This window comes from Amborella trichopoda, chromosome 13 (assembly GCF_054954075.1).
Source record: "Amborella trichopoda isolate Santa Cruz 75 chromosome 13, AtrichopodaSantaCruz75HAP2 v2.0, whole genome shotgun sequence".
In the NCBI taxonomy this organism is placed as follows: Eukaryota; Viridiplantae; Streptophyta; class Magnoliopsida; order Amborellales; family Amborellaceae; genus Amborella; species Amborella trichopoda.
Window position 1 is genome coordinate 29,346,604 of NC_142348.1, and position 26,681 is coordinate 29,373,284.

General features: G+C 40.1%; 1 protein-coding gene across 1 annotated transcript in view; it reads right to left on the minus strand.

The window, feature by feature from the left end:
* The window catches only part of LOC18444945 (topless-related protein 1), a 32,420-nt gene extending 25,842 nt beyond the window's left edge, over positions 1–6,578 (minus strand). Inside the window, exons 1-19 of the mRNA XM_006855101.4 lie at positions 6,123–6,578; positions 5,832–5,990; positions 5,518–5,697; positions 5,154–5,267; positions 4,772–4,930; positions 4,431–4,608; positions 3,985–4,108; positions 3,678–3,793; positions 3,345–3,510; positions 3,083–3,192; positions 2,908–2,977; positions 2,729–2,802; positions 2,461–2,556; positions 2,242–2,337; positions 1,975–2,102; positions 1,612–1,846; positions 1,351–1,512; positions 1,170–1,268; positions 817–963 (exon numbers count right to left, since the gene is read on the minus strand). Of these exons, the coding sequence (XP_006855163.1) occupies positions 817–963; positions 1,170–1,268; positions 1,351–1,512; positions 1,612–1,846; positions 1,975–2,102; positions 2,242–2,337; positions 2,461–2,556; positions 2,729–2,802; positions 2,908–2,977; positions 3,083–3,192; positions 3,345–3,510; positions 3,678–3,793; positions 3,985–4,108; positions 4,431–4,608; positions 4,772–4,930; positions 5,154–5,267; positions 5,518–5,697; positions 5,832–5,911 (2,334 nt within the window). The 5' untranslated portion in view covers positions 5,912–5,990; positions 6,123–6,578. The remainder of the gene's footprint in view (positions 1–816; positions 964–1,169; positions 1,269–1,350; positions 1,513–1,611; positions 1,847–1,974; positions 2,103–2,241; positions 2,338–2,460; positions 2,557–2,728; positions 2,803–2,907; positions 2,978–3,082; positions 3,193–3,344; positions 3,511–3,677; positions 3,794–3,984; positions 4,109–4,430; positions 4,609–4,771; positions 4,931–5,153; positions 5,268–5,517; positions 5,698–5,831; positions 5,991–6,122) is intronic.
* Positions 6,579–26,681: the final 20,103 nt, after the last annotated feature.

Below are 26,681 nucleotides of genomic sequence, written 5' to 3' on the forward strand. Positions count from 1 at the left end.
TGCTGGGGTTCTTCAAACCAGTAACAACTTTGGAAAAGAGCGAAATTACCTAAGGCCAAGGGGCAATGCTGCCATATATATTCTAATCAACGTGGAAGTGGAGGCAAAAAAAGTGTGATTCCTCACCCTGACATGTAATTAATCCCAACGAGAACAACTAATAGAAGAACAATCATATCGTACAAAAACTTACAAAATACATTTCAGACTGCTGCAAAGAAGCGAAGGTTAGAGTAACAAACAGAAAAGAAAAATGAGAATGAGTCAGCATAAAGCTTCTTATGCATCATAAGCTAAAGAGACCCATATATCATTGCACATTCAGTTTCCCGTATGACATTGCACATCTCGTATCCCTCCTAGATTACTCTAGTCACAGAAACTTTACATGCCTGCACAATACCATCGGGATTTATCACCAAAACATCAGAGCAAGTTTATATGCATTCACAATATCATCAGCATTTATTAAAATTCATACCACCTCAAAGTCAAAGAATTGCTTTAAGCAACAGAACTGTATGACATACAACAAGCTAAACCTAATTTAGCATAAGGATTCTAAGCATAATAGGCGCGATCACAGCCAAATTTATCCTGATCACTAAAAACTGCATAACAATCACCACATTCATTCAAATCATCGTATGCCATGGCAAAAAACATTCTATGTAATGAAGAAGTAAATCCTTCGAAATAAATACAGCATGTTTAACTATCACAACAGCAATACAAATGCAAAATTCCAAATTATACAATGAAAAGAATCTGCCACCCCCATATATGCTTTGTTACTAAACCATTCAGAGTCCGCACCTTAATTTGCAATAAGTTATCAGGAAGCCGTAATGAGCGACATTGTGATGGTTCATTAATTTCAGTAAGCTTCCATATCTTAGACTTCTCCATTGACTCGTCAGTAATTCTAGGCTTCACATCCCCCACACTTCGGTTGTCCCCATTCTGGGCAAGTCACAAGTAGTTAAGAAGTTACATGTACATGCAAGGGGGCCCCAAAGTCATTTTCAGAAAGAAATCACAAGGGGGTAGAGTTCATTATGGTACAATGTATGAACAGAATTCACATGAAAGAGAAGGACATGAAGAAAATCCCTTCAATCCATTGCTTCAAGAAAAGAGATACTTGACATTCTAACCCACTAACATACCAATCCAACCATAGCCACCACAGGGGCAACCCGATCTCCAACCCCCATGCTTGTTCCACCAGCAGCACTGACAGATGTCAACGAATTTATTGTGGGAGACTGAAACACAAATTTACAGATTTAGCAAAATCCATTAGTATTTATTAGAAGACGTACAACTGAAGCATTTAGAAGCAGTCACCTTTGCGACGGCTTCAGAATTTACTCTAGATGCATCAAAAGAACGGTTCTCCAGGGTATGCAACAACCGAAGCCCATCAGCATTTGCCAAAATTTTAATACCATTATCTGTTGAAGCAGCTAATAGCATCCCTTCCTTGTTGAATCGAATGCGTGGACTGGCCTGCAATTCAAGTAAGAGGGTTTTGAATGAAAATGTGTAATATCCATCAAATAGAAAACCTAAAAAAGAGGGGGAAAGGGCATTCTTAAGGGTGCATACTGGTAATCCGCCTTCCGCATCAACAGATATTAAAGGGTTCACATTGTCCATATCCCAAAACTTAACAGCAAACTCGTCACCAGCAGCAAGGAAACGATTTTTTGTGGTATCGAATTGAACAACACCCAACGACCGTTTCCGGAACCCTGCATATGTTCGCTTCACTACACCTTCACTTTCATTCCACTCCACAAGATACGAATCGCCATCTTTACTGGTTCCACATGAGAATAGCCTGCAAGTTTCCCAAGCCATAACCATAGCAACTTTAGTTAAGCATGCATTGTGGATTCATGAGTAGATCCATCACCAAGATGAAGTGGAGAAGAAATATGAAGAAGAAAGATAGGGGCATATAACAACCTGGTACCATCGGCATTGTACGCCATTGTTGTGCACCAATGACCAGGTGCATCATAATCAACCCGTGAACCCAAGTTGTCATACAACCATGCCTTTATCTTCCCATCAACAGCAGTTGAAAATATGAACTGTGAAACAAAAGGGCATACTATAAGATTCATTGGCTTGCCACAACTTCCGCAATGAAAGTGAGAAGAAACTGTAAAAAGATAGGATCAACACAAGAAGAGTTGAGAATTTAGGCATGGTGAACTGTGTGATGAGCACCTGAATGTTTTCCTTGTAATGTGGGCAAACAGAATAAACAGGCGCTTCATGGCCTTCAAAAGTATACTGCTTGTTTCCAGTAGCTGCATCCCACACCTACAATTGCTCAAATCATTAACATCCAACTATTACTTCAATTTTTTATAATATCATTGGCAACAAGACTCCCAAAGTCCATAACATCTGATAAATATATATGGATCTAGTGTCAAAACCAACCTTGATTGACTTGTCGTCTCCACATGTTATGATGCAAAGTTGCTTGTTAGGGTGGGAGAAAGCAAGGTCATTGACACCACCATTATGAGCATCAATCTACATTAAACCAGAACCAGAATTTCCTCAGGAATAAAGTCTTTTTTTTTTTGATAATATTATGCCACTCCAAAAAATGAATGCACCATACAGAAAAAAAAGCCCAATCTCCACAATGTCATAATCAAAAGCACAAGAAAATGAAAAATTAGGTCTAATTGATTATTTAAACCTCCAAGTGCGGGCGCAGATCATCACCACCATGATAGTAATATGTGTGTACAATGTGCTTGGAATATGCAACTCCTGGAAACAGTCAGAAACAAAGAATCTTGGTGAGTTATTGAATAAGCTCAGAAGAGAAGCACAAGCCTGGGTAAAATGGTAAGACATACAATGCAAAGAACATACCAAAAAGTGTTCCATCAGGACTCCACATCACACGATTGACTGATACAGAAGGATCTTTAACCAGCGCCGCCTGTTCTCAGTGAGATCAAGTTAATCATTCACTACTTTCTATACAAGCCAAGATTATCTAGATACATGAGAACTACGTGGAGATGGAAAGCCAGTGAGGGAATACCTGCAACTGCATCGAGCAAGCTCCAAGATCCCAAACTTTGAAACCTTTAGAAGCCAGTTTCTCTCTTGTACCAACCTCCCAAATCCCTAGGTCCCCCACATTGGTACCAACTGAAACAACGTCAAAAGAAAAAAAAAAAAGAGGTCACCAGTCAGTAGGATGCCTCCCAACAAGTGCAAGCCTATTGCTTAAGCTAGAGAACCAAAGAAGTGAACTTAAATAGAAACAAGGCCATAAGTATTTCAAGATCGTGAAAACCAACCAAGAAGTACAGTCTGTTGAACAGGGTGGAAATCCATGCTCATGACAGAAGAACCCTGGTTCAAAGTCCGGGCAACTGTCTTGGGCAAGTCTTCCTGAGAATATGCGCTCTGAGTATGGTTCTGACTTGGATAGGTAACAGGCATAATATTCACTGGCAGATTAACCTGCTCAAAATTTCAATACAATGTCATGAAACAAAACCCTACTTTGAATGCAACTTTCAACCAAAAAGAGGTGGAGGTACCCAGTGTGACCCATATCCCTAATGAGACAATAAAAGAAAGGACTGTAACTCGAGGGACAAAAAAAAATGAGTGAGGTGGATTTTCACCTCATCAGAAACCCCCATTGGCCTGCCCCTCTTCAGCACATGTTCAGAATCTGCAGTTTGGTAGTCCACTGCAGGATTATTAGTGGGAGGAGTCCTTGGACGTTTCAATAAAGCCGCTACAACAATGAAATCACGGCATAACCCCATTATTCAAAATGATGATGAAGAGAACCGAACCATAGAAAACTATCAAGCGTATCAAATCATTACGAAAACGGATAAATCTAACAACTAAACCATAGCAGTTCGGGAGAGTGTGAATTCTTAAATCATCACAATTTCCTTGTCAAACAAAAAAATCAAGTACCTGGGTTGGTAGCAGCACCTAGACCAATGGGGCCTCCGGAAACAGCAGGGTGGGGAACCTGGGCGGAATTGGCCATCCAGCCAGCAAGCCCAGTTGGAAGAGGGGTTGGTGTGGGTTGAAAGGGCTGGAGAATAAAAGAAACAAATAAAACTTAGCATCGCTACCCACATAAAAAGAGGCTTGAAGACATTCATATGGCACGTACAGAAAGGCTTCAACAGTAATGAATAGATGATCCAAAACACTATTATTCAATGTTATATAGTAGTTGTTATAACGGGTTATTTCCATTTTCCTCTCTATGTCATTCTATTATCTAAAATATGGCAGTTCCCAGTGTACCAGCATCACTATAAAGATTAATAGTCAGGAAAATAACATTATTTTGAACCATGACAAAAGGACTTTATAATTATTCATCAAAATGGGGAAACAAATTCACTTACAGCATGAGCCCCCAATGGTGGGAATCCTGCAGCTTTTGGAATGGCACCCATGAGGGTATTACCAGCCGGAGATGGTGCACGAGCGCCATTTGGTTGGCCACATGTGTGATCTACAAAGAGGGTCTTTATATCTGGGTTGGGTCTTGGATTCTTGCAAAGCTGGTGCTGCCAATTCAAACTGCAATGACACAAAAGAAGAAAAATACTAAAGAACTTCATTATCTCCATGAATGAATTGGATGAATTGCCTACATTACACTATGCAACCTATCATAACAGTGGTGGTTTGACAATTGAAGGTAAATGTCTAGCAAAAGAACCCCTGCTTCCAGGGAATTCACCTCTGATTGATAAGAGTGCGAAGCCGTGAAGTTTTAAGAGAGGGAAACAGCAGTTTGTCACGGAAGAGGGGATTCGCTTCAATAAGCTTTTTGAGCTCAACCAGCATTATGGTTCGTGCGGACTTGGTATCCCCATACTTTGAGAGCTGCTCATTCTCCCTGACAACCACAATGATGACAACTTCAGAATTATTCGTAGAAGGCAGAACAAGGAGCAATACATATATCAACTGATGTCTAATCTAAGATGCTCATTCTTGTAAAAGCAAATGGTACTTACTGTCTATGTTAATTTACAGTTAAAAGCACATAATTGAAGATCACTCCAAGTGGAATTACAAATATCATAAACACAAAGCAGAAGGGAGGATCGTGCCAATACCTGAAATTGTCTAAGGTGAGAAGTTGGGTAATTTCCTTGAACAGATCCTCATTGAATGAAGAGAAGACCTTCAAGTCTTTTACGAGAATTTCTACAGCTTTCGCACGGTCTTGCCTGCAAATCCCAATTCATAAGATGCACAATAGAATTACTAGAAGAAAACAGAACAAACAAATAAAAAGTAAAACCAATAGAAAGAAAGGAACAGCATCAATTGTGCACAATTCAAGGTGCAAAGGGCCCAAAAGAGCCCAAATCCAATTATTGGCCTTTAACAAAATATTCATCCAGATCTTCCCTTCAAACCAAAGAAACAAAGGGAATTGCAGTGTGTGGTAAAATACAAACAGGGAGAGGCCTTTACTTGTCCAAGGATTCAAGGTACTTTTGCTTTCTAATTTCAAAAAAGATCTTCATGGAATAGCGATTATCATCCACCTTTGTGAAACCAGACAGATACCTCTCAACCTCATCCCACTCTCCATTATGAACGGCATCCTCAAAGTATTTCATGTTGAAGAAGAACCCTGATTCCTGCTCCAACCTGCACGAAAACCCTAGATCAGAAAAGACACACCAAAGGAAACCTACAGAAAAAGGGGACGGGCAACAACTGAGACAAAAAAATCATGAAATCAATCCCAGACAAGCGAGAAAAACAAGAGCATGAATACTCACTTGTGAACAGTCTCCTTGAACTTCTCCTCATCGAGGAACTGTAGGATGAGAAAGACCAGCTCCCTGCTCAGAGAAGACATGGCCCTCTCTCTCTTCTCTCCACAACTCTCTCTCTATAGATCACAAACCCCACCAGATCGCTACGATTCACACGGAAACCTAAACACACAGAACACAAGAAAAGCACAAAAAACCTAAAAAAGCGCACACTTTCACAAATCTGCAAACCATGCACAGGAAAATCAAATAGAGAGAAAAAGAAGACAAGGGAAAGCTAGTGAGAGAAAGTACCGGATTTTGCAGGGGACAGGAGGGGATTTGCAGGGGTTTGTGATGGCGCTCGTGGTGGTCGCCCCACTGGATTGAACACATTTGGGGGAGAGAGAAGGTGCAGAGGGAGAGACGAGGAGTGAAAAGCTAACAAACAAAACTAAATACCAAACGAAAACGAGTGCTCAATGAGAAAGGCACCCCGATAAGCCCTTCGGCTTATGATAAGCTCTTATATTGATACGCGAAGGCTACAAGCTAGATAAGCGCTGTTATATGTGCAGTGTCCTCTGTCCGGTCGGGAGTTACGCCGCGCCCGGGATTTCCCGGCGACATGCGCGGCGTTTTCGAGGGAGCGCCGGCGGTGTGGTGCTGATGCCCATGCGCGGCGGTACGGACTTCCTCTCTGCCTTTCTCTCCTTCCTTACTTTTCCTTGTCATCTTTTTCCCCTCTCTCTCTCTACCTTACTTTCTCTCTCCTCATTTTAATGAAGAGAAAACTACTATAATCTTACAGCTGCTCTCTCTCTCTCTACTCTCTCTCCACTGGTATTAAATACTCTATTATGTCTGTGTATTCTAGAGCTCTCTATAATGTGTTTGTCTATTCTAGGGCTGGCAACGGCCTGGATGCGCCAGCCCGACCCTATCGGGCCAGAGCCTTGGTCCAGGCCTGGACCCAGGCCTAGTTAGCTTGGGCCGGGCCAATTAAAAATCAAACAAAACCTAAAATGCAGAAGGGGAAAGTCAGAGTCAAACCAGGCCCCCAACCCTACCTTCTGACCATGGTTGTCAAGTCTTTCTCAGCCTTAGGCCACGGCCCGAGCCCTAATATTTTATGCTCCCAGGCCCATTGCTCCCAATTTATGTGACTTTACCCCTTCTTCTCCCTCATTCTCTCTCTCAAGTGATTTTTTATTTTTTTTAAAAAAAGTGCCTTATCAAAAATAAGCAAAGCCTCACTTAATAACCCATAAAAATTTGTAATTGAAAACTTTTACATAAACATTATGGTTGCGAAAAAATTTAGGATTTCAAATTCTAAAAAAAAAGTATATATTTTAACAAATTATCTAGGCTGCTCATTTTGTCCTAAAAATAAATGTTAAAAAAATTACAAGATTTGTATCATTGTTTGAGTTTTAAATTTCATTGTGAGTGTTGTTGAAAAGTGATTTTAAAAGCGGAAAGTTCTTCAAATTTGAGAAGAGGCTTTATTTGGTTTTCCTAAACCCTATACAAATTTCTTATTCTCTTTCTTTTTTCCTTGTCCATGGTTTACTTTTTATCTCCTTGCTCCGTGTATTCCTAAATGAATTATGTGAGATCACTTTCCGTTTGTAACTCCTCTCTCTCTCTTGTTTCTCTCTCTCAAATAAATGCTAAAATGCATGAAAGTAATTTAAACACGTTATTTTTGCGACCTTTCCATTTGTTGCCCCTTTTGGAGAAAATGAGAGAGAAAAAGAGATGGATAAGAGGACAAGAGTTGGGCAGACACGTTCACACATCTCTTTTTAAGTAGGGCTGACGTCATACACCGGCTCTCTAATGAGCTCAGGCCACTCCCGCGGCCCCAACTCAGCTCGGCTCCCCCTTGCTTTGATGGCAGTAGAGGATTTGGAGCCGAGCCGGTACATGCTCTAAGCCGAGCCCAGCCTATTGTGAAGGTTGACTCGAGTTATTCTAACTCGGGTTAGGTTAAAGTTTAACCTTCTCATTCCAAATTCCATTCTCATCAATTCCATTTTATAAAATATTTTCCGATGATGTTTTTTCTTGAAACTGTTTTTAGGCCAAACGATATATGATCCCGCGGGAGCATACCCAAGGCTAACACCTTAGGACTAAATTTTTTGACATGACTTCGTCAACGAGTGATCTCAAATGAAAACATCTCCTTGCGTCCCTTCGAAACTAACAACTTGATGGTGGCTATCTAATTTTTTAAGATTTGGATTTAATTTTTTAATAATAGATTTTGGTGGGCTGGCTATAAACACTGTAGGTTAGAGGTGGCAATGGAACCAGACCTAACTTGGGTCTGGGTATAAGCCCAAGAATTGGACCTGCATGGGTAGGGTTCGGGTCCAAATATTGGACGAACACTATTTGGATCTATGTGGATCCAACCCGAAATTATTTAATCTATATTATTTTAATGATATTTAATTAATATTAATTATTTTTAATTATAATATTTAAATAATACATGTATATTTAACATAACATTTAAATATACTTAGATCTAGTCGGGTTTAGGTCCCATCAAAACCGATCGGAAAATATTTACTATATATTATTTTAATAATATTTAATTAATATTAAGTATTATTAATTATAATATTTAAATAATACACGTATATATATAACAAAACATTTAAATATATTTAGATATATGTTTTTAAATTTTTTAGTCAAGTCTAGTCGGGTCTGGGTCCGGATCCAATCAAATTCGAACCTGACCCGAAAGTATCTAATATTTTTTTTAAATAATATTTAATTAATATTAATTGTTTTTTATTGTAATATTTAAATAACACATGTATATATTTAATATAACATTTAATATATTTAGATATATGTTTTTTTATCTTTGGGTCAAGTTCAGTCGGTCCGAGTCCGATCGAACCCAAACCCGACTCGATTTGTTGCGTCCCCTAGCATAAATCAAGTACAACACTTGTTAGGAGGTGCGAATTGATTTAAGTGGAGTGCTTGAAAAGGGCAAGGAGTAAACCCAAAACAGTACGGGTGGAAGTAATTAAAAAATATTTATGGACTTATGACTTTAGTAAGAGTATGGCCATTTATATAGCCTAATGGCATACCCAATTTCGTATAAACTCCAAATTGTTGGGGAAAAAACTCTTTTGATGATAATGATGACTCACCTAGAGTGAATTTCACAATTTCTGATTGAGAAAAGAAGCCTAAATAAGTACCATAAAAAATATTTCTTAAGTAGATACTTGCCTCAGGGAATATATATACAATGTGCTCCTAGGGGATCACACTTTACGGCCAAATTAATATTAGTATTATGGGGCGGCTAAGGAAGTAGAGATGGGGTACATATCTCTCTCTCTCTCTCTTTCTTTAGTTGTAGACTAAGAGAGTTTCAAACTTCTAACTCGTTCATTCTTTCAAACTTCTATCTCGTTCATACTTTTTGATAGAAAAAGAGGGTTGGAACTTTTATCCTCTCTTTCTTGAGTCCTTGACTCGCAAGAGAGTAGAAAAGATTTCAAAATTCAACTTTCTCCATTTGGTATTATTTTAAAGCAAGAGAAAATGTTCAAATTTCAATCTTCAAAACTAACACAACATAAATTACCAATGGGAATGTAGGTGGCTTAAAAAGTTAAACTTGTTTAACATGAAATATATTTGAGTGCAGTTTGTATAAGGCCGAGACCCTAATCAATCAATATAAGGCGCACCCTTAAATAGTGTTGAGGTATATTATTTCAGTACCATAAATTTGTTTAATGGCCTGATAATTAATTTTTTATCTAATTATAAAAATTAAAAATTAAAAAATAGTGTAAATCAAGAAAATCTATGAATACTTGATGATCTTGAAAATTGATGGCCTAGATAATACATTACAAGATGCACTATTTTCAAGACTTGAAGTCTATTTTTCTCATGTCTATATATCTTGTGGTCGAGATGATAAAGTAGAGGGCTTTTCAACATCGTAACAACCTCTTCCAGTGAATTATTTAGCCTCAACCTTATATAAACTTTTTCCATTATATTTTGGATTGCAATCATTTATCCTTCTCTCTATAAATGAGATTCCACTTCTAATTGCTACAATGTTTTCACAACCAACAATGATAATAATTTTATCCATTTTTTTTTCCATTTGACATGCTAACGGTGGAGATGGAGGGTGAGATATTATGTTGAGGCAATCTTCGCCTAATCACTACAATGTTTTCACATGCTTATTGAAATACATATGTGTTGACCACCGAACAAACTTCCTCAATGGAAACCACATTTTACCTTTTCCTTCTCTTTTCCCCTCTGTTTTCTTTGGAGTAAAAACTTAATTGGTGATATGCTTGTGTGATTGACCCGTTTTGATTTTAAGCATCTGTAGAACGCGAAGAAAATATTGAAAGTAAATGTTAAGGGGTGCAGTTTGTATAGGGCTAAGGCTCTAAACAATCAACGTAAAACGTACCTTCAATAGCGTCAATTAATATGGTTTCAATATTGAAAATCTTTGTGATGGCCTTAAAATATATTTTTATCTCTAATTATAAAATTTAAAGCTCAAAAAATACTGTAAATCGCACAAATCTATGAAACTTGAAAATCTTGAAAAATTGACGGTAAAAAAAATGCATTACAAAATGAACTATTTCCAAAACTTGAATCCATTTTTTCCCTCATGTCCATGCATTTTTAGGTCAAGATGATCAATTTGAGGATATTTTGGACATCAAAGCAACCTCTTTTAGTAAAATTTTTGAGGTGCGCCCTAATTTGATTGTTTAGATCCTCGCACTTATATAAATTTTTTCCTTTTTTAGAAAGGTGAAGAAAATAGTGAAAGTAAATGTTAAGAGGTGGTTATTATGGTAAACCCTCATGCTACATTATGGAACGGCAACTGAACACATCGTTTAAATTTCTTTCATGGAAAACAAATTTTTATAAATAACTGTCCTTGCCGAATGGTGTAAGAAAATATGAATGTGTTATCCACGATAACTAACATTGTGTTTGAAGTTAGAAACAACGTTTGTCATGTCCTTTCCAATTATTATTAAATTCTTTCTAAAACTAAATGGGTATTCAATTAACAATAGTACTATCACACATATAAAGTTCAAAAAATAGAAAAAAAGAAGCAATATCACACTCGAAATATCACAATAATGTTGCTATATCCATTGTGTTTTAAGATAAGGGTGTGGTTTTTATAAGGTTGCAACCTTAAACAACCCAATTAAGCCCTGTATCTAAATTTTATCACAAATATAATTTTGATATAAAAATTTATTAGGATGGCTTGAGAATCTATTTTCACATCTAATTATGAAATTTTAAACTCTAAAAATGGTTCTAATCAAGTAGATCATGAATATCTTGAAAATGGACGGTCCAGATAATGTGTTGCGAGATACACTATTTCGCGGACTCGAAATCTTTTTTTATTTTCATATTCATACATCTCGATGTTGAGATGATCAATTAGAAGGTTTTTCAACATCCAAGCAACCTTTTATGATGGATTTGTGAGTTGCACTTTTATTTCTACATTTTAAGATTGCAACCTTAAATAAATGTTTTCCTTAAAGTAATGGCCAAGGTAATATTGTTTCGACATTAATTGCTGTTTATTTTGACCCTTCTATACGGGATACCATTTTATATCACATATGTTTTCTATGAGAAATGACCAACCACGCTTCATTCAAATGCCCAAGGACATTCCTCCCATTCACCCGCACCCAACCACCAAAAAAAATAAAATAAATAAAAATAAACAATTATTGAGCCAAAAAAACCCCTCTTGACCTGAGACTTCTCACCCCTTTAGTGTTAACTACAGGCCCATGAAACCCTTCCCAATAAAGGGAAAAGTAAACAAAAAACAAAAAAAAAACAACTTTGCCCCTCCCAATAAAGAAAAACAAAATTATTCATGATGAAAATGAAACCTTTAAAATCTCTTTTAAAAACAAAATTTAGGCCTAACTAATCTCCTCATAAATGAAATGTTGGACAAAATCAACCGAAGTTTTAAAGCATGTACGCCTATCAATCATACTCTAAAACTCAATCCAAACATCTCTTTCATGTTTGTTAAGTTTTTTGGCACAAAAAATTTTTGATTGAAATGGGTGGTTGTGCCCTGGTCACACCCGACCTTTTGCATCATATGGGTCTAGACATTACCTGTCTCGACTCTTTTACATCGCACGAGTTTGACGCTTTTCCTGTCTCAGCACTTTTACATCGTATGAGTTTGACTTTGGTTGGCTGTTTAGGCTCGTGCCACCGAGGAACGTTTTCTTTTTGTTATTTTTAAAAATTGGTTGGTAGTGCAGGCTCATGCCGTCAAGGAGCGTTTGAAATTTTTGAAAATTAATTAAAATGTTTTAGAATATTTGAAAATGTTTTTATTTTTGGAAAATTAGTTGGCAGTTTAGGCTCGTGCCACCAAGGAGCTCTTGAAATTCTTGAAAATTAATTAAAGTTACTTAAAATGTATGAAAATAATCATAAAAACCATGACAAACCAAGTTTGATCCCTGGAAGACCCTAAAATCAAGTGGGGGCTTTTTTTTTGGGAAAACATTTTCGACGACACTAGGCATGCCACTGAGCAGCACTGGTGGTGTCGCCCACCTAAAAAACTTTTTTTTTTTGTTAAGTGCATTTTGCTGGAAAATGTTAAAACATGGAAAATTTGGGCAACACGAGTAGTGTCGCCTACACAAGCTGGGCAACACCAGGCGTGTCGCCCCGTAAATATTTTTTTTTTATTTGCGTGGAAACATGGGAAATTACAAAATAAAATTTTTGGCAAAAATATATGGGCGACATGAGGAGTGTCGCCCTCACAGGCTGGGCGACACGGCTAGTGTCACCCATATAATTTTTTTTGTGTTATTTTGAAAACGAGATGAAAAAGGAGCTTTTTTTTCAAAAAATATGTGGGTGACACGGGTGCTGTGGGTAGTGCTGCCCAAGTCTGAGTACGGAATTGGGCAACACGGGGCGTGTCGCCCAGACCTCCGACCCTCAATTTTTTTTTTTTTTTTTTTTTTTTTATGATTTTTCTTGGTTCTAGGGTTATACAAACCCGTTGTTGGCCGAAGTGGATAACTATAGGATGCGTTTCGGGCCGTTTCTTTTTTTCCTATAAAAAAAATCATCCCCCTCCCATTCTTTTCTCATCTTTCAAACTCAATTTTCTTCCTCTCATCTTCATCATCTTCCTTCTTCATCATCTTTCCTCTGATCTTATTGATTTTTATTGCTCTCACCCTCTGGCTTTCATGGCTTCTAGAAAGGACAATGTGATCACCATGGGCAAGGGGAAGGTTTTCGAGCGGGTTGGCAATGAAGGAGAGGAAGAAGCCTCCTCTTTTTCCTAGGGTTAGGCACTTCCCTGAAGGTCAGCCCTCTCATATCTCGTAGGGCCTTCGATCGGGTGAAGTTTCTAGACGTGGCAATGGTTTTTCTATCATCAGACCCTGGTTCCGGGATTGGTTTCTATCTGCTCGGTAGTGGCCCGAGCTGAAGGCCCTTTGGCTTCAATTTCGGTGATAGACATCTTAAATATGGCCTCTTGTCATGTGAACTTTCCACTCCTTGAAGCTCTTGATGAGAGGTTCAACCATCAAACAAACACCTTTTTCCTTCCTATAGGCGAGACAACGCCAACTTTGGAGGAAGTCACCAGGATTTCTAGCCTAAACCTAGCTGGGATTGTGTATCAACCTTCTACTGCCACTTACGACCATTCTATCATGGGTGCGCGACTATTGGGAGCTGCTTATTCTTCACATGGTCAGTGGGTTGATATGGAGTTGCTTGTTTGAAATCTCGAGCAATTTCGAGCCACCAAACAAATCCATATTTTTCTTTTTGTGCTATTGGGCTCCGTTCTTTTTTCGAGTGGTCGTAAGATGGTTCATATTTCCCTTATTCCTTTAGTTCATGCCTTCTGGGAATGAGCGGGTTACACCATTGTTTTGACCGTGTTGGGGGGCATTTACCGGGTCTTCACTACTGGGGTCACGCGAGGTGACCAATTTATTGAGGGCAGCGTCTTGATTTTGCAGGTATATTTTTTAACAAAATTTTATTTTAGTTTGTCTCTGGAACTCCATTTTATGTTTGGTTTTGGGCTCTAGAACCCATATTTCTGCAACACGTGTTCACTGGAAAAATCTCGACTCTATTCGGGAAGGTCTCAGTTGGGCGACACAGCTCGTGTCGCCCAATTTGAGCTGGGCAACATTGCCAGTGTTGCCCCGATCAAACTGTCCTGGATGGCTCCGGGGTTCTGGGTTGTTGTTTTGTGACCTTTTGGGATGTTATCTGTTGATCTTGGACTGGCGTATGTCATTGATACCACCTGGCCTCGTGACGTCAACCATTATCATAGGATTCTTGATGAGTTGTCGTCCTTTGATTGGGTGATCAGGGGTCTTGAAATTGTGTCCCTATTGTTGCCTCCATGGGTCATTCATGCATTATTTTGGCAGGGCAGCACTTCACAGAGGGGTATTTCCCTTAGATGGTGCTTCGCCAGTTTCACCATACTTAGAAATATACTTCTCCAGGAGAGGCGATCGATCGTCGCCCTATCTGTCCACTTTGACGACACTCTTCCACTCTTCTGGTCAAGGCTGATTTGTTGTGGAAGGAAAAGAAGTCCACTTCTAGTGAGGGGTTATCTAAGCAAGACAAGCCCACAACCACTTCGAACTATGATTCTTTGTGGAACGTGCTTGCCCTCTTCCACTATGCCCCAGATCTTCGAGACTTCGTGGCGAACCTTGTGCTCCTGCCCTGGGACTCATGTCTTCTCGGGAAGAAGATGCCTCTTCTTCAAATAAGCGAGTCAAATCGAATGAGGGTGTTTCTGGCATCAGTCTAGAAGATGCAGAGGTTGAATTGGCTTGATGGGCGACATTCATGGCAGAACTCAAAGAGAAGGATGTTGATCCAAAATAGACTGACTAGCCAAAATATTTTCTTTTCTTTACTTTTTCTTGGCATGAGTAAGTTGATCTCATGATTAGCATTATTTTTCAGCAGTTTTATTTTTGTTGAAGTCTGTTAGGACGGTAGGAATTTCGGTTATAAGACCAAGTTTAATTTGCATAGATGCATGTAATAAGCCCATTTTCAATTGATGAATACAGTTTTGCCACCTGTGGCCCCTTTGGTGGTCATTTTCTTTATTACGTTTACCCAAAGATGATGAAAGGATTCCCTTGTGGGATTGTGAGAACTCAAAGCTCTCAAAGTTGTCCTTTTACCTTTGGAGCTTTCATCCTGTGCTTCGTGGGTCAATAAAGAGTTCTTAGGATTCTTGCCGGGCTTCCGTCTTGGAGAAATCTCAACGTTCTTTAGGGTTCGTCGAAGTCACTTCGGTTTTCCATTCATGTCACCCTCCCACATTTTTCTGATTTGGTTATGTTGGAAACCTACAAGGTTTAGGAGGAGTCTTGGTTCTTAGGGTCTGCTTGTGCAATATTGTTGAAGCTTGCAAGTACTTGTTTGTACTTGAGTGTTTTGCATCGGAAGCTCCTTCTTGGAGATTTTTTTTTATTGTTTTTACTTTTTACCCGTGATGCCTTTTTAGGTTTTCACCACGTCCATTTTTTCCTTTTTTGTTTTTTGTGTTTTTCTTTGTGGTGCCTTTTCAGGTTTTCACCACTCGTTTGAGCCCATTACGAGTATTATTTTCTGAGATACATCGCATTAATGGAGTCGTTGAGTTTGTATCCCTCCTGATTTTTTATCTTGTAAGAATTGCTTGCGTGCACTCAGGTAACCACGAATGACCCCTCCTAATTAGGTTTGAACTTGCCTAAAGGGTGTGGATTTGCAAGTGTGTGGAAGATTTTTTTGAGTACCATGTTTCCTTCTCTGAACTGTTGAGGAACAACTTTTCTTTGGTATGCCCTCTCGATCCTACATTGATAAGCAACGATATTTTGTGTCGCTTGTAATCATCTTTCATCCAAAGTAACGAGGGCAACAATTCATGCTTCGATCTTTTGTTCCTCATCTACATTTTTTATGAATGAGCACTCGGAGAGATGATATCTCAAATTCAATGGGTAGCATTGTTTCCATACCATACACCAATGAGTATGGGGTCATGTCAGTAGGAGTCTTCTCAGTTGTCCAGTAGGCTCATAGCGCGTCATTTAGCTTTTGTGCCAATCTTTGCCACCTTCTATTATTTTGTCTATAATTCTGAGAAGTCCTTTATTCGTAGCCTTTGCTTGTTTGTTTCCTTGAGGGTAGTAAGGTGTGGATAATTTTTACGTTATCCCGAACTTTTACCATACCTTAGTGACCTTTTCATTTTTGAAGTTGGATTCATTGTCGGTAATGATTGACTCAGGAACACCAAATCTGAATACAATGTTGTTCTTTATGAAACGAACAATATGATGTCCTTCAATTTTGACAAGTGCACAACCTCAACCCATTTGGTGAAATACTCTGTAGCCGTTAATATAAAATGGTGGCCGTTTGAGGCTTTTGGTGAGATCATTCCGATGATATCAAGACCCCACAGGGCAAAGGGCCATACAGGCGGTATTGAGTTGAGTGGTACAGATGGTGCATGGTTGAGGTCTCCATAAAGTTACATTTAGGATACCTCTTAACGAACTTCAAACAATCTTCAGCCATGGTGGTCTAGTAATAGCCTTGGTGCCTAATTTTTTGAGCTAAGGCAGCTGCTCCAGAATGACCTCCTTCATTGTGTAGCTCTGTCAGTACTTGGTCAATTTCTGGCAGATCGAGACACCATAGAATGATGCCATCGAAGGATTTCTTAAACAGGAGGTCACCTCTTATTAAGAATATCATAGAAAGCCTTCGAAGGGTTCTTTATCTTTTTTGGTGGCTCCTTCAGGGTATAACCCATCTTTCAACAAGAACAAAACATCGTGGAACCATGGTTTTGCCATAACTAGCGCATCTGAAGCCATGAGAGACACTTCCCCATCGTTCTCATTTTCTTGCTCTATTTCTTCTTCGATCCTTGGTGGGAAAGGATCATATTTTTTCTTGATGTAGAATGACAGCGTGGTGATTTCTAGAGGAATATCAACCATTGAAGCAAGGGTCGCAAGGGTGTCGGCAAATCGATTATTTTCCCTAGTTACGTGATGAAAGGCGATTTTCTTGAAATATGGGATCATCTTTTCCATCTTTTTTTGATAGGATTTGAACTTTTCTTCTTTCACCTTCCAAATCCCTTGAACTTGGTTTATGACGAGTTAGGAGTCACCAATCACTCATATTTGCTAGATTTTCATTCTTATAGCATTCTCGAGCCCAGCTATCGAGGCTTCATATTCAGCAATGTTATTAGTACACGGGAATTCAATCTGATGGCTGTTGGAATTAAAATCTTCTCGGGTGACCATCGTATGACTCCTATACCTGACCCGTATTCATTCTTTGCAACGTCGAAATATAGCCCCCATATTGAGTCCTCAATTGTGAAGAGGTTCTGTTCAGGGAGATCCGTGTTGACGGGAGTGTTATCTGACAGTGTGCGTTCTGCCAGGTGGTCAGCAATGGCTTATCCTTTGATCGATTTTGAGTGATATATTCGATCTCAAACTCGCTCAATAGCATTTTCCACTTCACCAAACGTCCATTAAGGATTGGTCTTTCCAATAGGTACTTGAGTGGGTCTATTCTTAACATGAGCTTGTCTGAATGAGATAAGACATAGTGTCTTAACTTATGCATGGCCCACATAAGCGTCAAGCAGTGCTTCTCCACATCCGTGTATCTCGTCTCATAGTCGACCATGGTTTTGTTGATGTAGTATATCATTTGTTCTTTTCCATGGTCATTGTATTATCCTAATATTGCCCCCATGGTCTTATCTTTCACAGATATGAATAGAAATAGGGATTTATCTAAACTGGGAGGATTAAGGATGGGAGGTTTTGTAAGGTACTCCTTGATTTGATCAAACGCTGCTTGGCATTGATCATCCCATATGAATGGGGTATCCTTCTTAAGGAGCCTATTAAACGGCACACACTTGTCTGCCAGTTGTGAAATAAAACGCCTTATGGCTTGTATGCGACCTTGAAGCCCACATATTTCTCTAATATTCCGGGGAGGAGGTATTTCAGTGAGGGCTCATATTTTGGATGGATCCACCTCAATGCCTCTTTGGCTTACTATAAAGCCTAATAATTTGCCTGATTTAATTCCAAAGGCACATTATGTGAATTGAGTCGGAGTTGATGTTTTCAGAGTCTTTCGAAAATGGTTCTCAGGTTGGTGAGATGATTAGGCCTGGTCTTCGACTTGACCAGAATGTCGTCGACATAGTCTTCCATGATGGTGTGCATCAAATCGTGGACGATGCTAGTCATTGCCAGCTGATAAGTTGCCCCTACATTTTTTAGGCCAAAGGGCATGACATAGTAGCAGTAAGTTCCCCATTATGTTATGAATGACGTCTTGGTCTGGTCTTCTTCTGCTATGAGCATCTGGTTGTATCTTCAGAAGCCATTCATGAATGACAACATCTCGTACCCCACAGTGTTGTCGATTAAGGCATCTATATTTGGTAATAGGAAATTATCTTTGGGAATGCCTTGTTGAGGTCTAGGTAGTCGACACACACTCAAATCCTCACATCTTTCTTGGGTAAGACCACTATGTTGGCCAACTATTCTAAGTAATCGACGGGGGTAATGAACTTCGCCTTGAGCAGTTTATCGATTTCTTCCTTAATTTTGAGTACAAGGTGGATCTTCTAACGTCTGAGCTTTTGCCTTACAGGCTTTGCTCCTTCGTTGAATATTACGTGATGTTACACCAATGTACGATCTAGCCCTGGCATATCATCATATGACCAGGCAAAGACATCGTGATATTCCTTGAGAAAGGAAATCAAATTTTTCGCTCCTCAGGAGATAGGGAGGTTCCAATCTTGGTGAACCTTGGGTCCTTCTCAATTCCTAGGTTTATGTCAATATCTCTTCGATGATAGCCATTGGGTCACCATCAAACCTCTTCTTGAATTGTTCAACATGGGAAGTGAGTTCTTCAGGTTGAGGGATTTCTTCAGACTCTTGGCTCTCTTGATCTTCGTCTTGGTCATCCAATTCGTCTTCTTTGGTATTGTGCACCATTATTAGGCTATCTTGAGTGTTTGCCGTTTTTAAAAATTCTTTTTCATTATTATCAATTTATCATGTTTTGAATTTTCAACGTATTTTGAAGCATCACAAGAGGTGTCCCTTATGGGACTCGTGAGAGAAATGTTGGGGACCGGACGTGTAGGGTGGTTAGATGGCCACCCTAAGCCTAGCAGTTTTTTGGCACCGGGACTTGAAGGTGTCAATGTTATGCTTTCAGCGATTCTCGAGATAGAGGAGTGATCGACCGGTTCCGTTCCTGGGTTTGTATTGGTGGATGAGCACGCTTGGTTGTGTTAGAGCTGATTGTGCACACCTTTAAATCCAGGTCAGCAAAAAGGTCTTCAATCCCTAGCTCTTGTGTGTGCTGAGATGTGGAAGAAGAATTATTCCTCGTTGGAGATTCAAGGATCACCCTTGGCCATTTTGAAGGATGGGCATCGAGAGGGTCGAGGCTTTGAATGCCTCCAGATACAAAGCCCAGATAGCTTGAAGGCTTCATCTGACTTTGAAATAAGGTGAGAGAACATCTGAGATCTCTTCGATCCCCATTTTCGGTTTTGGCTTGGAGTGATTAAAAAATTGCCTCCATTACGCCTTGCCCTTGTCTCCCCAAGCCTTGGCTTGGTTGAAAGCCTTGGGAGAAGAGCATGTGCCAAGCTTCGAGGGACCCGAAACCGTATCGATGTTGACATTGGATGATGTCCTCCATCGATGCAGAAGTTTGTAAAATTTGAGGAACATGGTCGTTGTCCTCTAGGCATAAGGTGGCACAATCAGCTTGCTCGAAGGAAGCGAGTGGGATTTCTCCAAGCTCGACCCATATGGCTAGCTTCCCGTTATGTATACTAGGATTGAGAAAAGCAAGGTGGTCAACACATACCTTCACGACGCTGTTTTTAGTTGAAAACTTGAGGCATTGATGGAATGTAGAGGCGACCACGAGGTTTTCATGCATCCATGGTCTTCCTCGCAGAATGTTGAATGAAGGTTTTATGTCCAAGACATAAAACTTTATCACTTGGACGGTAGGGCCAATCTTGATTGTGACAGGCAATATGCCCTTAGCTTATCGCTTGGTCTCGTCGTATGCAGCGATAGTTAGTTGACATGGCTCGAAGTCATTCGGACTTTTTCCTATCTGCTTCACTATTTTCATAGGGCATATGTTTAAGGATGCCCCATTGTCAACGAGCACTCTTCGTATCTCATATCCTTGCATGACAATGGTGATGTGCAGAGGTTGGACATGAAAGCGATTAAAGCTAACTGAGATGTCATCGTTGATGAACGCGATTGACATTGGTGCCATCAGTTGGTTCATCATTCCGCACAACTCATCTGTTTGTGTGTTTATCGAGATGTGTGTCTTGGCGAGGGCCTTTTTGATCTGGGCTCTATGTGCTGGTGAATTGGCAAGCAGCTCCAAGATGGAGATTGAGCATGGATCTTCCCAAGATGAGCTGGTAGATCGTAAGTGGTTGCGAATCCTTGAATTTCTTTATTTGGTTCATGATATTCTACCCCTGCTGGTTGTCTGGCTTTTGAGGTGTTCCCTATTCTTTCATCGAGAGTATCGGCCATCAATTGAATGGGTTTGAACACTCGGCATCTTCGGGTTAGGGAATCAACCTTGCTAGCCTGAAGCTCGATAGGATCAGCCCTAGCAAGAGTAAAGGCAGACTTTGGTGTGTTAGCCCCTTTATTGAAAGATGACGCCTTTTCATTGGTTTTGACCATATCGATGTCTAGTGTGTCATCTTCATCATATCGGTCCCACTTGGAAAGGTTATTGAGGTTTGGAGATGAAGGGTTTCCTCTTAGAAGGCTCAAAAGAACGTCTTCGGGTTCTTGAAAGTGATAGTCACAAGCAAATATGAATTGATTGGGATCATCATCTACGTCTCTACTCTCAACCATGTGAATGACGCCATTCTCTTTTGAGTTATCTTGAGCTCCTTGCTTTTCGGTCGTTGTGACCATATTCTTAGGGAGAGGATTTGTGAAGATACCCATCTTTTGATTAGGCTCTTCGACAGGTTGATTTTTCGGTGCGACAGTGATATCCCCCTATTGATTAACCCTTGAATTACCCATTTCAAATATATGTAGTTTTGAGTATCATGAGCATGGTTTTGATACCATTTACACCACTTGCTCTTATCAGTGACTTGAAACGGTGGTTCGGACGGTGGCGAGAGGTAAACCATGTTTCTAGCCAGGAGTAATTCCAACACTTTTTCTAGTGGGTCTTTGAGAGGGGTGAAATTATCCTCTCACCTTTGGTTATTATTTTGAGAGTTGGCTCTAAGCTGGCCCCTTCGGTTTTGGTTCTGATTGTTGCGCTGAGTGGCTGAACCTTGAGTCGGTCCGTTAATGACAATCTCATTAACCTGACCAGAAGCATTCCCATTATTATTGTTTTTTCTCTTATTTTGGGGAGTTGTTATTGGTTTATTGTCGGACTTGGTGCTGAGGTGTCCCTTTGGCCCTTTTATGTCGCGCCACCCACTCAATCATAGAGTCAAAAGAGTGGGGAATAAGACCTTACCTGAAGAAGGTCCTGTATTCAGGAGCAGCATTCTCTAAGGCTATGAAGATCTTGACTGGGTCTATAAGTGGACATTCTATAACCTGCATCGCCATCTAAAGGGAATTGACTGATGAAATGCTCTACGGATTCTCTTAGGTTTTGTTTCGTTGCACTGAACTCGCCAGGGAGAGAGGTATTGGTATCGACCCGTAGTAGTGAGAGACGAATAGGTTAAACATTTTGTCTGAAGTGATGTGTGGTCGAGCAGACATTGTTCTCCAATGCCTATTCAAGGCCTCACCGGTCAATGTTTGTGAAAATATGGCCTTCAGTTGGTTAGGCCTATCTAGCAAAGCTCGAACGGAGAGGAGGTATGCATTGACGTGAGTATCTGGATCACTCCTCCCATTGAACTTGTTTCTAAATTCTGGGACGACAAATCCCAGGGGAAGGTCCTCCATGCCTTCAAGGGTCTCTTGAACATAGGCCTTTGGGGTTAGAATTTCATGCATGCCCATTCTTAAGAGCATATCCTGCATCCCTTTTAGGGTGCCTTCTTGTTGAGTATTTGGCATGAGAGTAGGCCCACCGGTCGGTGGGTTCCCAAGCATAAACTGATGAGCTGAGATTTGGGGTACATGTTGGCTTGCATAGGCCTAAAATTGGCGAGCCGTAGTCACCGCGGCAGTTTGATACATTTGTGCCTGAGGAGCGTACTGACCCATAGGTGTCACCACTGGTTGCAAAAATTGCATGATTTGTTGGACCGAATGAACTAGAGGGATCGATTGAAGAATTTACTGACTCGATTGTGTTAAGGGTTGACTTATACCACTAACTTGGTTTGGGTTTGACTAGTAAGCTGGGGCATGAACAGTGTAACCTAGGTCAGCTATACTTTTAAGGGCAGCTTGGACGCCCATCTCGCCTAGGGGTCGGTTTGGTTAGACACCGCTGCTCCATATAGTATTAACAACATCATGACCAGTACTATGGTGGCTCAAGGTTGGGTTGGATTCCCTAGACCTAAGTGGGTCCTGGTTCTGAGATCGTTGATCCTTAACTATTCAAAGTTTTTCGGGTAGAACCGACTTTTCGGGTCACATAGATTTCAGGATTAGAAGTGGACCCTTAGGACTCTGCCTCTATATGGAGACTTGGGCGTTAGATAATGGATTGACCCGAGGTCTGTTGATAATCCCAAGGGATTGCAGCATACTGGTCTCTAGGTTTAGACAGGTTAGGTTTAGAGTCGGCAGTGGAGCGATCATCATGGTTTCCTTGAGTGGCTGACATGGTGATTGCTCTTTGGCTGAGTTCTAGAATCTAGACTTAGGTAATAGCTAGACTTGACGATTTAGGGTAGACCTAGCCTGACTCTAGGGGCAAAACCTTAATTAAGACCCAGGCTAAGACTAGATTGGAACCTAGACTTGCTAGACTCAATGGGTTTTGGTTCAGACCCTGAACTAGGATAAGCTCAGTCTAGCTCTAGAGGCAACTCTAAGCTTAGACTTATGCTAGAGCCTAGACTAAGATATAGAGTAGCTGGGTACCAGTCTCGGCTCGAACTAAGAGTGGGTCTAGGTTCAGAACTGGGTGTGAGCCTGATTCAGACCTGGACTGAGCTAGGTGCAAGCCTAGGGTTGGACCGAGAGGGTTGTGATAATCAGACCGATTATGGACCCGGACTGGATCAAAGAGATAGGTACGAGCCCTTAGCTCAGACCAAAATGGGGGTTTAGGTTTGAACCTGGGTGTGAACCTGGTTTGGACTTGGGCTAGGCTGGGTATACGCCTGAACTTGGACCCAGAGAGTTTTGATGATCATACCAGGTATGGACCTAGACTGGATCAAGGTTGAATTAGAAATGAGCCTTCGGCTTGGACCGAGAGGGGACCTAGGTTCAGACCAAGGTGAAACAAAGTTCGAACCTAGGCTAAGCTGGGTACAAGCCTGGACTTAGACCCTAATGCTTCAGCTCGAACCAAAAGTGGGTCCGGACTAGGATCTAAGATTAACCAACAAAAAATGAGCAAGAAAAGCACATGAAAAGTTTTGACCTAGTTTTATAGGTAGGCTTGGCTTGAGATTGGGTTCCTAACTATTGAAATGCAGTTAGGTTGATATAGGTCCCCACATAGGTTCTGGCCTCCTTTTATAGGATGTTCACCAGGTCCTACTATACGCGGAGTTGCTTTGAGGTAAATGATTACGGAGGGGCGCTCACAGTTAAAGTTATGTGAATCCCAACCGCCTCGACTCTCAAGGCAAGGTTCCCCTCACGCGGTTCACACGGATTTTGGGGGTTTTCGAAATATTTGTTTGTTGTTTTCCAGGGCAATCCAGGTCCGATGTGTGCTGGAGTGTGTAAAGAAGCATACAATTAAAATAAAATCAAGCACACAATGCACACAAAACAAGAATAGAAATAAGTGAGCGCTTGACACTGATTGTGCCTAGCGATGCATGCTTCGAGGCGAAACTCACTTGAAGCACAGTATAGATGGAGAGGTAAGCACACCCCTCAGAAGGTAAAGTCAGAATAATGAGACCAAGCACAGTCCGTGCTAAGTTGAGCGCGACCCGAGTCGAGGGTGACTTGAACGAGACACAGTTCAGGGAGGGTGGAGTAGCCCTCGATGTATTTTTTTTATTTTTTATTTTATTTTTATCTTTTTAACTTTGATGAGACACAATTACATTAAGCATGGTGAAAACAGGGAAAACATGGTTTTAGTCAAAATTAACAAACTAAAATAAAAAAGTCAGAAACGGGATAGACCTATCTGAAGCAAAATATTTTTTTTTATATTTTTAAAAAATTTATTTTAAGCCAAAAATTGGTCAAAATGGACCCAAAGGCTCTGAAAAAAACATGTGGGGTCCTCGCATGTTTCTAGGAAACTTGCAGTTGGGTGACACGGGTGGTGTCGCCTAGGCAGCACTAATGTTGTCGCCCTTGCAGGATGGGCAGCACTGCTGGTGTCGCCCAAAACATTTTTTATTTGTTTATGTTTTTCTTGTTAATATTGATGAAATAATACTACTTTAAACTTGGAATAGGCAGGAAAAAAATATATTTATGATGAAATAAATTAAAACAGAGTAAAGCATAATAGTGTAGATATAACAGTAAAATAGATTTTTGGTATTTTAAAAAATTTTATTTTGATATGAAATTTTGTGAACAGTCACAAAAGAGACCCTAGAACAGATCTGAAAATGTTTAGAAGATTATGAAACTTTTGAATTTGGGCGACAAGGGGAGAGTTGCCCTGGATTTGGGCAGCACGGCTGGTGTTGCCCTGGCGACACTGCTGGTGTCACCCAGAAAAGATAGGGTTTTGGAGCATCAAAACCCTGGATCCTGATCACAATAGATTCTTGGGACTTTTTTTGACTGGAAACATTGAAAAATCGTGAATGAAAATCATTTTTGGAGCTTGGATCAAGCTCGAAACGCCCCACGGTGGGCACGAAACTGTTTATGATAAAAATCTGACAGATCTTCCGATGAACATCTGCTGGATCGGAAACCTTAAACTAATGAAAATGAAATAAATAAATGCAAAGAGATTTGAACAAATCAAATTCAGATCTGAGGCCAGATTTGCCTAGAAACGAGCAAATATACTCTTAGATATGTGGCAATGCTGGCATGATCCAAGATATCACCAACTACGATTTTTAATGCAGAAGAACATATCAAAATAAAATGAAATTAATAAAGAAGAAGAAATGATTGGAAGGAAAAATGATATCGAACTGGGCCGGATGGCCCGGGATGCCTGAGCCTTCTAGGGCTCGCTTGTGTCAGAACCGGTCCTCTTTTGCCTCTCCAATTTGAATGTCAATCAGCCTGTCTCTGGTGTAAACGATTAGATCTAGGGTTGTTGTGCCTTAGGTCTAGTTCTCATCTACGTTGTTGTGCTCTAGGTCTAGGTTTTCTCAGGCTTAGGGGTTAGGGTCTCAGGAGGCTAGGGTTTTCTGAAGAAGTTTCTAGGGTTTCTAATCTCTCTGATGTTTTTGATCTCTGTCCCCCATCAAATGGCCACGAAAAGAGGCTTTATAGGGGTCAAAATTGGCTAGAAAGGATATACTCACGTAACCAACATGTATATATCCAAAAATGAAGGTTTTGTGGGTTTCAGATCTGAGAGACACAGGTAGTGTCGCCCAAATTTGGGCGACACTGCTAGTGTCGCCCAAATTTGGGCGACACTGCTAGTGTCGTCCAACTCTAAAGTCGTTCAAATTAAAATTTTTTTTAAGTGTGTTCCTCAGTGTCTTGTGAAGCTCTCAGATATAATTTGGGTCCAAACGGATTTTTTTTAACTATTTTTAATTATTATTTTAGTAAAACTGAGCATTTATAGGATTCTGGGTCAAAACAGGGTTTTTGTAGGTTTTCGAGCAGGCATACTAGTTCCGGGTCACATGGTAGGCTGTGTGAACTATAGATTTGGGTTTACTCGGTTAAGTGTGGTCTTAAAGGTTCAGGAAACCATAGAATTTACCAGATTTAAAATGGGGTGTCTACAGGTTGTAACTAGGAATTTACAGAAAGAAGAATTAATTAAAATCAAAGGAAATTGAAGATATCTTACTCAATTGATGAAGGAAGAATTAACTAGAATCAAAAGAAATTGAAGATACCTTACTCAAATGATGAAGGTCATAAGACTAGATCATTCATGACTTGAATTTGAGCGTGGATCACCTTAACTGAAGTTCTCAAAGAGCTTCAATGGAGCTTTCTCTTACATCAACTTCAAACCAACATTCAAGAGAGAGTAATGAAGAGGAGAAGGCTTCGGGGTGTGCCACTTTGATGGGTAGAGAGAGAGAAACATACGTGCCACTTAGAGAGAGTGAATTCATATTTGAATATTTAAGGCTTAAGGGGGTATCTATATGCTTCTAATAATAAAGTGTATAAATGTTTCTAGATTGATGAATCTTGGTTCTCCATGTCATCATCCAATTGCTACAACAAGATGGTTGATCTTAACCCATCATCCACCATTATGCCTGCATGATGTGTGGTATGGATTTAAAGACTTTTATCTTCCAGTAATTCATTCTAATTTCCCTTGTTATGAAAATGCCCATGCTTTTAAATTATAATAAAATAAAAAACCTAG